The 13,391-nt window shown below is 40.7% G+C and overlaps 1 protein-coding gene across 2 annotated transcripts in view; it reads left to right on the forward strand.

Moving 5' to 3' along the window:
- The window catches only part of PRKCB (protein kinase C beta), a 674,437-nt gene that overhangs the window by 509,751 nt on the left and 151,295 nt on the right, over positions 1-13,391 (forward strand). For both annotated transcript variants that reach the window (XM_043975695.1, XM_043975696.1), the window contains exon 11: positions 9,435-9,526. In XM_043975695.1, coding sequence (XP_043831630.1) covers positions 9,435-9,526 — 92 coding nt within the window. The remainder of the gene's footprint in view (positions 1-9,434; positions 9,527-13,391) is intronic.

Here is a 13,391-nt window from a genome sequence, read left to right on the forward strand (position 1 = left end):
TGTACAACAACCCCACCAGTTTTCTTACAGCTACTGCATAACTGTCTCCAGTAATGGGGAACTCCCTTCCAACCAAAGCTGGCCATTCTATTTTTATAGCATTAACTGTTGGACAGTTCTTCCTGTAACTTGCACTCCATTAGTCCTACTTCTCTTCTCTAGGGCTAGGCAGCACAAATTGAATCTCCCTTTCTTTCTTTCTTTCTTCCTTCCTTTCTTCCTTCCTTTCTTCCTTCCTTTCTTCCTTCCTTCCTTCCTTCCTTCCTTCCTTCCTTCCTTCCTTCCTTCCTTCCTTCCTTCCTTCCTTCCTTCCTTCCTTCCTTCCTTCCTTCCTTCCTTCCTTCCTTGCGGGAAAATGAGGGTTAAGTGACTTGCCCAAGGCCTGTGCTTTATTTAGTACGCCACCTAGCTGCCAATATGTGAATCCCCCTTTCACATAACAACCCTTCAAATATTTTTAAATTGTCATTGTGTTCTCTGAAATTTGTCTTCTTCTTGTTAAGTCGTTTCGAACTCTTCATGACTCTATTTGGGGTTTTCTTGGCAGAGATACTGGGGTAGTTTGCCATTCCCTTCTCCAGCTCATTTTACACACGAGGAAGCTGAGACAATCAGGGTTAAGTGACTTGCCTAGGGTCACCCAGCTAGTAAGTGACTGAGGCTGGATTTGAATTCACAAAGATGAATCTTCCTCACTTGAGGCCTGGCACTTTATCTACTTAGCTGCCCCTCCAAAGTCCACTCTTCTCCAAGCCAAATGCTTTGGTATCTTCAAATGATTTCTATATACCAAGATTCTAATTCACCTCACCATCCTGATCACCATCTTCTACATGTCCCTCATCCCTTCTAAAATTTGTCACTTAGAAGTGAATACCAAACTTCAAATGTGTCCTGATTAAGACTATAGGGGCAGCTAGGTAGCATAGTGGATAAAGCACCAGCCCTGGATTCAGGAGAACCTGAGTTCAAATCTGGACTCAGACACTTGACACTTACTAGCTGTGTGGTTCTGGGCAAATCACTTAACCCTCATTGCCCCGCAAAAAAAAAAAAAAAGACTATTTATGATAGGATTATAACTGTCCTTGTTCAGGGTTTTATACTTTTGTTAATGCCATGTACAATTGCATTAGGTCTTTTAGCAGCTACATCATACTTGGTGCTCATATTGAGCTTGTAACTCAATAAAAATCCCTCAATCCTTTTCACAGGAACTATTTTCTAGCTATACATCCTCTACACTTTACATGTGTAATTGATTTTCCCCTTTATGCTAAGGGGAGACCTGGGTTCAAGTCCTACCTCTAACACTTACTAGCTCTGTGACAGTGAGCAAGTCCCTTAAGTTCTCTAGCCTCAATTTTTCCATTTGTAAAGTGGGGATAATCATTACCATGGTGCTTCTTTCACATAAGTATGAAATAAGATTATATAAAAATTTGCATTGTAAATATTAAAATACTATAAGAATATCTATTATTATTATTATTAGCAATTATCAATTATTATTTTAATTATTATTAATCCAGTTAGTTTCAAACAATAGTTACAACATGTTGAAATCTCCTTGGAGCCCCAGTTCTATCATGTGCTGTGTTTGCTTCACTTTCCAATTTCAACCAGAAATTTTATGATCATTGAAAGACCAGTATGAGAGAGGTAGCTAGGTGGCGCAGCGGATAAAGCACCAGCCCTGGAATCAGAAGGACCTGAGTTCAAATCTGGCCTCAGACACTTGACACTTAATAGCTGTGTGACCCTGGGCAAGTCACTTAACCCTCATTGCCCTGCCCCCCGCCCCCAAAAAAGAATAGTATGAGAAGTAACTCTATAGTACAAAGAGTTTTGGACTTAGAGTTTGGAGGACCCAAAATTTCAAATCCCTTCTCTGATGTTTTAGGCCCCTGAGGAAATCACCAAAGGAAAATGAGGCTCAGGAAAATGACCTGTAAAACAGGCATAATGAATGTCTCTAGTACCCACTATAGCAGGGTCATCATCATTATCTCAAATGAATTTATAGAGGTAACATGTTTTGCTATTATTAGAATGCTCCCCCATCCTGAGTGTTCTCCAGGATAAATATCCTTAGTTCCTTCATTTGACTCTTAGATCATATGATTTTAAGTTCTCTCATCATCCTAAAACCTTCTTGGTCCCATGCCAGTTTGATACTTCTGTTCCCAGCCATTAATTTGGTGTTTCTATTAGATTATGGCAGATGTTTCCACCCTTTTTCTATTCCCATACCTCTTGGCTTTCAATAAACCTTCCTCTACTTCCTGTTTAATATTAAAGGAAATAAATTCTACTATGCATATGCACATAAGAAACAAAAATTAATTTTTCACAAAGAAAACTTTAGTACATAGCATTTTGGGCATGATAAATTTATTAAATGTCTATCAGAGGGCAGCTAGATGGCACAGTGGATAAAGCACTGGCCCTGCATTCAGGAGGACCCTGAGCAAGTCACTTAACCCTCATTGCCCTGCAAAAAAAAAAATTAAAAAGTCTATCAGAACACATGTAAATAAATATTCTCCATAATTCTCAAATAAATAGTATTATCCATACCCCCTTGAGGTTATGTGTACCCCAAATTAAGAACCCTTGATTAATGAACATGTCTGCCACATTACTGGATTCACCTCAAAAGTTTCTTTAACTTCTCATCACCTAATGAATAAAATATTCACTCCTATTCCTGCCTGGCATTCAAGGCCTCCAAGATCTAACTCCAGCCCACCTTTCCTCCTTTATCTTATATACTCCTCTTCACATATTCTATGTCCTAGCCAAGCAAGACTCCTTTCTATCCCCCAGTTCTCATCCTACTCTTTTCTATCTTGATGCTTTTATTTATGCTTGGAATAGACTTCTTTCAGCCTCCATCTCCATCTGCTAAAAGTCCCTCCCTCCCTCCCTCCCTTCGAGGCCTAACTCCAGTGTTACCTCTTCTTGAAAGGTTAATCTAATTCCAAGGCAGACCTCAAAGGTGAAAGTGATTTCTTTCTCTACGTTTTTCATGGTTCTTTGCCCAGGCTTCTACTTTGCCCTCTTCTCCTGCTCTTGGTTAGTTGAGCAAATGTCATTCCCCTATTAGAAGCTACTTGAGAGGTAGATCTGTGATATAGCTATTTTTTTATTCATAGCACAAATTTCAGTATCCTTCCCTTATTAAGCACTTAATAGGGGCAGCTAGGTGGCACAGTGGATAGGGCAACGGCCCTAGATTCAGGAGGACCTGAGTTCAAATCCAGCCTCAGACACTTGACACTTACTAGCTGTGTGACCCTGGGCAAGTTACTTAACCCCAATTGCCTCACTAAAAAAAATTAAGCACTTAATAAATATCTGGGGTTTTTTAATGGAATGGATACTTGAATGAGTTAGCATTCAAGAAAAAATATATTAAGCAGTTACTGTGGTAGATGCTGGGAAATATGCAAATTTCCACAAACATTCATTTCCTGGCCTCTTGGAGCTTACATTCAAATGGATATATTAGAGAGAGAGAGGGAGGGAGGGAGGGAGGGAGAGAGAGAGAGAGAGAGAGAGAGAGAGAGAGAAATAATAATACAAGATAATATATAAGTAGGTAAGAGAGGTGCAAACAAAATGCTACCTGAGGTCCGAGATATGATCCTTTACCATCTTTTACTGCCAAGCTCCTAGAAAAAAAAATTAATACTTTGCCTCTCTATCTTCACTGCCCACTCATTTCACCCACTCATTTTTCATCCCATTGCAATCTGGCTTCTCACTCCACCACTCGACTAAAACTGCTTTCCTTTGCCAATGATCTCTTCACAGCTAGATGCAATGATGGCCTCTTCTCCATTTCCACCCTCCTTGAACTCTGCAGCTTTTGAAATATACTCTCTTTTCCAATATTATCTTCTCCCTTGACTTATATGCATTCTTTCCTATCAATCAAGATGTTACTCTCCAGTCTTCTTTATTGAGTCATTATCCATTGAACCAATACCTGTGGCTCAAAGAAGTTTGTGCAGTAGTCATGCACCAGTAAAACTGTCTCAGCAGATGGGGTTAAACCAGGTGGAGGGCAATTGACAGGCCTCAGATGCATTGGTGAGTTAGGGGATGGCTACCCCAAGTAATTGAAGACTTACCCTGGTAGAATGGGCAGATGAGAACAATTTGTTCCAAAGGCTATGAAGGCCACTGAAGCAGACTCTGTGGTGTGCTTAGAACTTAGTCAGATATCAAAGATGCCAAGGTCATCCATTGCATCCTGAGGTAACACCAGTCATCTTGACTTTTGTCTTGCCACTGGACTTTGATGACTCTGGACAAGTTTGAACAACTCTGCCTTGCTTAAACCCATTTCATGCACAAGTCAGAATACCACCCTGTGACATCATTGTTCCTCTTCAAAAATGAAGGATGAACAGCAACAATCAATCAGTCAATCGAAACCCTAATTGTGGATGACTTTTTGCTCTGTCTACTCCTCATTTTTCTCTACCCTTTTCCCCTTGGAAATATCATTACAACTCTGAGTTCAAATATCAACTTTACACAGATGACAGTAAGATATATTTATTCAGCTCTACCTTTTTCCTGAACCTTAGTCCCTTAGCTCTAACTTCCTGAATGACACCTCCATCTAGGTACCCCATTGACATCTCAAACTCAAGATGTCAAGCTAGGATTTATCCAATAAATCATAGGCTGATATTACTTTATTATTTTGGTAGAAGGAAATCTGCCTCAGGAATTACCAAGAGCAGTAAAATCACAGATTCTTTGTGTATATGTATATCATGTTGTTATTATTTCCCCTATAGAATGTAAGCTCCTTGAGGGAAGGAACTTAAAAAATATATCTCTTCCACTTAGCAGAGCTCTTTGCATATATTTGGTAACAAATATTAATTGAATTTGGTTGAAATATTATTTATTGTGGGTGAGGGTAGAAATAGAGGAAAGAGTCCTTATAGGAAGTGACATTTAAAATGAATAGGTGAGGGCAGCTAGATGGCGCAGTGGATAAAGCACTGGCCTTGGATTCAGGAGGACCTGAGTTCAAATCCAGCCTCAGACACTTGACACTAGCTCTGTGACCCTGGGCAAGTCACTTAACCCTCATTGCCCTGCAAAAAATTTAAAAATTAAATGAATAGGTGGGGGTAGCTAGGTGGTGCAGTGGATAAAGCACTGGCCAGAGTTCCATAATCATATTGGCTATAGAATGTTGACTTTTTCAGTTCTAGAAACTCCCAAAGACTCTCTGATAAATCATAGAAATGCTTGCTATCCATGTCATTAGCCAGACAGTGCTGAAATCACACATCACTAATGAAGAAAAGAGTAGATGGAGCTATAGGCAATCCAGACAGAGATAACAGAAAGAACACAGAGGTGAGAAAGTATGAGGTTACATTCAGAGAACTGTATGCAAATTGGTTTGCACTGGAATCTAGAATGGGGAGTAGCAAGAGGTAAGATCAGAAATAGAATTTGGGGAAAAATTTTGGAGAGCTTTGAATGCCACAGTAAGGAGGTATGACTATAGACAGTAGACAATAGAAGTCTTTTAGCAGGGGAATGGAATAATCAGAGGTGTGCTTTAGGAAGATTGATCTGTGTGCAGAATGGCCTGAAGACAGAGAAGAGTAGAAGTGAGGAGACTATTGAAGGTATGAGCAGGTATGAGCAGATGAAGCCCTGAATGAAGGTAGCAATAGTGGAGTAGAAAGGAAAGGTCAGTATATGAGATACTGCATAAGTAAAATCAGCAGTATTTGGTGACTTATTAGATGGGCAAGAGAGAGAGAGAGAGAGAGAGAGAACAGTCAAGGATGACTCCAAGTATCTGAGCCCAGGGGGCTGGTGATGCTCTGAATAGTAATAGGGATGTGAATTGATTCTATTACAGAATAAAACTCAAATTCACGAACCTCTGCAAGTCTTCCCAGCCCCCAGATAAGTCTGAACATACATTCACCTGGGACCTTCTACGGTCCAGCATGGCCATGCATTAACTGACCCAGACAGCATGAGTCGTCCATTAAAGGAGGCACAAAGGAGTGGATACGCATTAGTAAGAGCCTCTAATGAGCACTATATTATCATGGCTAATGACCTGAGAAAAATTCATTAAGGAAACCCAAGTTTTCAGAGTGGAAGACTTTGGATTTCATCCAAGGTTTTGAGGCTGGACAGATGCTAATTCCATTTAGGTGGTTTTGGTTCATTTTTCTTTAAATGGTCCCTCCTTCAGAGCTGGAAACCCAGACTCCAATGCTCCAATCCAGTCTAGGGTCCCCATTGACAAGGGGCTTCCTTGATTGCTTTAATCTCACCTTGGTTCTTCATGCCTGAGAGATAGCATAATATGGAAGGAATGTTGGATGGGGAATCAGGAGTCCTGGGTTCAAGTCTTGACTCCAAAATTTATTAGCCATAATACTATACCATAAGCAAGTTATTTCTGTTGTGGGCCTCCATTTTCTCATCTATACAATGGTCATTATAATACTTGCCCTTATTATTGGCTGTGTAGAAAACTCTCCAGAAATTAAAAACAGTCTGTGGGGGCAGCTAGGTGGTGCAGTGGATAAAGCACTGGCCCTGGATTCAAAAGGACCTGAGTTCAAATGTGGCCTCAGACACTTGACACTTACTAGCTGTGTGACCTTGGGCAAGTCACTTAACCTTCATTGCCCCATAAAACAAAACAACACTCTGAGTGGAAGTTATTATTAGCATTGTCCCTTTAGATTGGACTCATTAGTTTCCTCAGTTATACTTTTTTCTGGTTTTGAAATTTTTGTTGCCAAAATGACATTGAACAGTCCAAATGTGATTTTTTTCTGTTTTTCTGGACAAGCATCTGCCTGCTATGTCCTGGATACTTCCCAAATAGACTTTTTTGGGGAATAGAAAACACAAAAGTGTATTTTCCTTGTAACATTTTCCATTTGAAAAATACAACTGGAAAAAATTATAGAATCAGAAACAAGAGGTAGGTTCTGGAAGCTGCTGCAAATTTAAGGGACATAGTTAAGGAACTATAGGTGAATCAAGGACTAAATAAGACATCCTCTGAATCTGTTTCCTCTCCCCTTTCATGGCAACTACCCTAGTAGAGGTGCTCATTGCTTCTCACATGAACTATTATAATAGTCTAATTTACCTTCTCTGTAGACAGTCTCTCTCCTCTCCAATCCATCTTCTACCCTCCTCTTAAAATAATCTTTGTAAAGAAAACATGTATTTGCTCAAGAAGTTTCAGTAGCTACTACTGTCTCTACAGTAAATTTCTCAGCTTGGTACTTAAAATCCTTCAGAATCTGGAGCCTGTCCACCATACCTTTCCAACAGTATTTTCCATTGATTTTCTTTAGCCATGCCATGTTCTATACTAAACTAGCTGTTGTCCAAATTCAGTATAACATCTCTCTCCTCCCTCCCTTTGTACAGTCTGGTTACCAAGCCTAGAATGCACTCCTTCCTTACCTTGCTCCTTGAAATCTTTAGCTATACTAAAGACTCATTCCAGATCCTACCTTTGACAGAGCATCTTTTCTGTTGGTGACTTCTCTCTCTTCAAATTGTCCCCAAATTGCATTTTCTGATTACTTGTTTGACCCCTCATGTGACCCTGGGCAAGTCACTTAACCCCAATTGCCTCAAACATCTGGGACCATCTCCAGTCATCCTGATGTATATCTTGCCACTGTACCCAGAAGGCTCTGGAGGAGAGAGTGAGGCAGGTGACTTTGAATTGCCCTGCCTCACTTAAATCCAATTCACTGCAGGTCATGACATCTGTCATCTGTTGTGGTCCTCTTCAAGAAGGAAGGACAAGCAACAATGATTTAACCTTTTTCCCTGTGGAATGTGAGTTCCCTAAGGGCAGGGACTATTCTTTTTATCCATTGATGACTACTTATTTTATAAATAGAATTGAAATAGTTAATCATAGTGGCAAAGGATGCAATTCCTTTATTTTTACCAGTGAGGTAAACAAGGGAATAATAAGAGGCAGCCTAATAGAGTGGAAATATATATACACACAAAATACCTGGAGTCAGAAAACCTAGGTTCAGAGCCTAGGTTTTCTAGTTTTTCACTGGTATGGGCCTTAAGTTCATTGTATGTAAAATGGGTATAATAATCACTGCTTGAGACACAGTGGATAAAGCACCAGCCTGGGATTCAGGAGGACCTGAATTCAAATCCGACCTCAGACACTTGACATTTACTAGCTGTGTGACCCTGGGCAAGTCACTTAACCCTTATTGCCCCACTGAAAATAATAATAATAATAATAATAATAATAATAATAATAATAATAATAATCACTGCTTGACTACTTTCCAGGCATTTTATAAACCTGAATGTAAACATAAATATTAAAATGTTTGAGGCTTATTTTGAAAGGATTGAAAGATCCTTTATACCTATATACATTCTGCTATTATTTATTGGGTACCATTTTGTCCTGGCTTCTTTATTCTTACTGTCAACTACCTGTGCTTTCCTACTCTAACTGCACCTTTCATATTTCCTTTGCAGAGCCCCCTCTTTTCTTGGCCTGCTCTCTTAGTTTCCATCTTGGGTCCCCTCCTTCCTACTTCTGCACCCACTACTTTGTGGAGCTCATGTATATTTTTTATTTTGGTTTCTTTTTTCTGGAACTATAGAGTGGTAGAGCTGGGTGGCAGGGACCTTAAAACCTAGGCCATGGGATGTTTCATGATCATTTGAGAAGGGAGAGAACACTAAAAAGGAAGACCTTCTTGTAGGAGGTGGTATGTAAGTTGAAGCTGGAAGGAAGCAGAAAATTCTGAGAAATAGTGTGTGGGAAGAGTGCATTTTGTACTTAGCAGGGAGAGCCCATGCAAGGACATAAGTTGGTCTAACCACTTTGTTGTTGAGATGAGAAAACCTGAAGCTGATGAAGGAACTGGACCAAGGCTACAAAGTACATTAATGACAAACTCACAGTCTGCTTATTCCCAGGGTATTGCTATAGAAGAATACATCTCCCATTTCTTTCCCCATCTCTGATTTCTTTGCCTCTGTTCAACTTTCTATATCTCATTATTTGTATTTAATATGCTAGGCCATAATCACAAAGTTGTTGTCGTATCTGATGACTCCATTTTGAGGTTTTCTTGACAGATGCCGGAGTGGTTTGCCATTTCCTTTTCCAGCTCATTTTGCAGATGAGGTAAACAGGGTTAAGTGACTTTCCCGGGGTTACATAGCTAGTAAGTGTCTGAACTCAGCAAGATGAGTGTTCCTGATTCCAAGTCCAGTGCTCTATATACTACACCATCTGGCTGCCTGGAATCACAATTGGGGGGGGGTGTTTACTATAAAACAGAGGGTTTTTTCACACTCAAAGCTAGTGATCCACAGAGGACTAATTTTTCCATTTCTCCCATTGCCAGGATCGCCTGTATTTTGTGATGGAATATGTGAATGGTGGAGATCTCATGTACCAGATCCAGCAGGTTGGACGATTTAAGGAGCCACATGCTGTGTAAGTTTCTACCATGATCATTCTTGTCTCTTGTTTGAAGGAGAGTGGGTGCTGGGCAGAATGATGTGATGAATCTGATAAGATGAAATTTATAAGGTATAAATGTAAAATACTATCTTTGGGTTCAAGGAATCAGCTTCCTAAGTATAGGATGGGAGGAGGTGTTACTAAACAAAGACTTGTATGGGGAAAAAATGTAGGGGTCTTGGGGGATGCAGTCCATAATCAACAATGCCAACCAAACATTATCATCTAATCTTAGGCTTCATTAAGAGAGGATTAGTGTGGGGCAGCTAGATGGCACAGTGGTAAAGCTCTGGCCCTGGATTCAGGAGTACCTGAGTTCAAATCTGGCCTCAGACACTTGACACTTGCTAGCTGTGTGACCCTGGGCAAGTCACTTAACCCTCATTGCCCTGCAAAAAAAAAGAGAGGATTAGTGTCTAGAATGATTATTCCACTAGTTTCTGCCCTGATCAGATCACATAAAATTATAGATGTTACATATTAAGAAGTCAAGTGACAATTTGGTATCTGTCCAGAGGAAGGTGACCAGGAGGGTGAGGGGACCATAAGATATCCATTTGAAGGAACTAGGGATGATTAGTTTGGAGAAGACAAGACGTGGGTGTGAGAATGATTGCTGAGTGTTTAAAAGGTTTGTCACATGGAAGAGGATTATACTAGTTCTACTCAGCCCAGAAGGACAGAACTAGAGAGAAAAGTGGAGGATTTGATTTGATGTAATAAGAGACTTTTGAAAAATTGGAGCTCATAGGATCAAATGTTTAGAGCTAGAAGGGACCTTAGAGAACATTGAATCTAATCTCCTTATTGCCTTCCCTTTCTTTAATTATTTCCTATTTGTCCTATATATACCTTTGTGAAATATATGTTTCCTTATTGTCTCTCCCATTAGATCATAACTTCCTTGAGGGCAGAGACTGTTTTCTTTTGGGGGGCAATGAGGGTTAAGTGACCTGCCCAAGGTCACACAGCTAGTAAGTGTTAAGTGTCTGAGGTCAGATTTGAACTCTGGTCCTCCTGAATCCAGGGCTGGTGTTTTATCCACTGCACCACCTAGCTGCCCCCAGGGCAGAGACTTCCTTTTGCCTCTTTGTTTCCCCAGTACTTAGCACAGTGCCTGGCATGTTGTTGTTCTTGCTATTGCTGTTGAGTTGTTTCAGTTCAGTTCTTCATGATCCCAATTGGGGTTTTCTTGGCAGAGGCACTGGAGTGGTTTGCTATTTCCTTCTCCAACTCATTTTGCAGATGAGGAAACTGAGGCATGCAGAGTTATGTGACTTGCTCAGGGTGACACAGCTAGTTAGTGTCTGAGACCAGATTTGTACTCAAGAAGATGAATCTTTCTGACTCCAGACGTGGCACTCTATCCACTGCACCACCTAATGCCCTGGCACATAGTAGGGATTAATAATTTAAAATTAAAAAGAATTTAATAAATGTTTATTGATTGGTTGAAAAAACCAAGACAGAGAAGTTAAGTAACTTGTTCAATGAATCTGAGATAGGGTTGGAATTAAGTTTTTCCCAACTCCAAACCCAGGATTCTATTTTTAATGCCGCCTAGCTCCCTTAAGAGTGCAATGGGTTCCCATGGGAAATTGTGTCTTCCCCATTCCTAGAGGGATTGATGCAAAGGCTTGATGTGAAATTTTCAGGGATTTTATAGCAGGGATTCCTGCTCAGGTTTGAATTGTACAATATATCCTCTAACTTTGATCTTCTATGACTCAGGGAAAGGATTATAGGCAGAATGGATTAAAAACAATAGGACATAGAAGGAAGATAGATGAATGGAAGGAGAGACTAGCAGACTCTCCATTCTCTGGGAGTCTGGGGTTAAAGGAACATACTTTTTTTAACCACTTTATCTCCTAATTCCTGGTTAGCCATTTTTCATTGTACTCAGCCATCAGGAGCAATCTAGGAACACTGTCTTTACCCTGCCCCACCATCCATCCCTCTAACTGTTGAACTGTATATATAAAATCCAGATGTGGCCAGGTTAGATTTCTTCCCACTTAAAAACTCTTCAGCCTTCACTGCCTCTGTCCATTTTCCTTCATCTGACTTGTTCTAACCCATGTCCTCCATTTTCCCTTGTATAACTGTCTTCAAGTATTTGAAGGGATGTCATGTGAAAGAGGGATTAGCCTTGTTCTGCTTGGCTAGAGAGAGCTGAATTTAGAGGAATGGACAGGAGTTACAGGAAGATAAATACAAGGGAAAACTTCCTAACAATTAAGAGCTGTCCAAAAGTGGAATGGGTTGCCTCGGGCGTCAGCAAGTTCTGAATCAAAGAGAAGCTAGATATATGACCACCTGTCAGCAATGTTGTAAAAAGGAGTCTTATTTTGACCAGGGGTTGGTTAAATTACCTTTCAATCCTGGAGGCCTATATTTTCTTATTTTTTCCCAGCTCCTACCTTCCCTGTACCCTGGCATATATAGGCTGAACTCTCCCATTGATCATTATCATTGTTCATCATAGCATCTAGGTGGCACAGTGGATAGAGCACTGGGTCTGGAGTCAGGAAGACGTGAGTTCAAATCTGGCCTCAGATACTTACTAGCTGTGTGGCCCCAGGCAAGTCACTTAACCCCTATTTGTTGTTCACTCTTTTCGGTTGTGTCCCACTCTTTGTGACCCCATTTGGGGTTTTCATGGCAAACATACTGGATGGGTTTGCCATTTCCTTCTCCAGTCCATTTTTCAGATGAGGGAACTGAGGCTAAATGGCTTGCCTGGGGCAGGGGGTGGCAGGAGGGGGGGGTCAGAGATGGGGCAGCTAGGTGGCCCAGTGGATAAAGCACCAACCCTGGATTCAGGAGGATCTGAGTTCAAATGCAGCATCAGACACTTGACACTTACTAGCTGTATGACCCTGGGCAAGTCACTTAACCCTCATTGCCCCACCAAAAACAAAAAATGGAAAATGTAAGAGTCAGAAGCCAGATTTGAACTCAAGAAGATAAGTTCTCCCCACTCCAGGTCTGACACTCTATCCACTATGTTTTCTCATCTGTAAAATGGGGATAATAATAGCACCTACCTCCCAAGGTGTTTGTGATGATCAAATAAGGTATTAATTGTTAAACACTTAGCACAGTATCTGGCACATGTAGTAAGTGCTCTATAAATGTTATCTTATTATTGTTGTTTTTGTCTACTTACTGATTCCTCACTTATCACTGAGGAAGGTGGTTTCAAGCTTTCACTTGACTCAATAATATTTCTCTTTCGTCTCTTGTTCCCAGAGCCAATGCCTCTTTCCTTGGATATGTTATGAGGGAGGGGAGGGAAGGGGAGAGGGTCCAGAGTCAGGGCAGAAACAGGAGTTGCACTTCTTACCAGTTACCATTACCAACTAATGCTAAAACTTTAGATCCAGTAATTAATATATAACAACAGACTTCAGCATAAGTTACACCAAATAGATATCACAGGCTGAGGCACTGGCCATGGCAGAGGAGAGGGGCACTCTCTTTAGAGGTTAAAACGTTGTCTCCCTCCCAGCATCAGAGCTCCAGATGCTATGTGGGTAGGGGATGGAATAGACAACCTCAGGAATTCCTCTCAACTGTGAGATTCTGTGAAGAAAGGGTAACAGGAAGAGACCTCAAAGGCCACGTAATCCAACCTGGACTTCACCAAGAACCCTTTTCTGCAATATTCCCATAAAGTCATCATTCAGACTCTGCTTGGCTACCCACAGAGACAGGGAGCTCATTCTCTCCTAAAGCAGCCCATCCTATTTGCAGATGGGCCAAGTGGTTAGGAAGTTTTCCCTGATTTCATAATTAAATCTTTCTGCAGCTCCCACTCATTGTTCTAAACTCT

The sequence above is a fragment of the Dromiciops gliroides genome, chromosome 1 (assembly GCF_019393635.1).
Source record: "Dromiciops gliroides isolate mDroGli1 chromosome 1, mDroGli1.pri, whole genome shotgun sequence".
NCBI classification, from domain to species: Eukaryota; Metazoa; Chordata; class Mammalia; order Microbiotheria; family Microbiotheriidae; genus Dromiciops; species Dromiciops gliroides.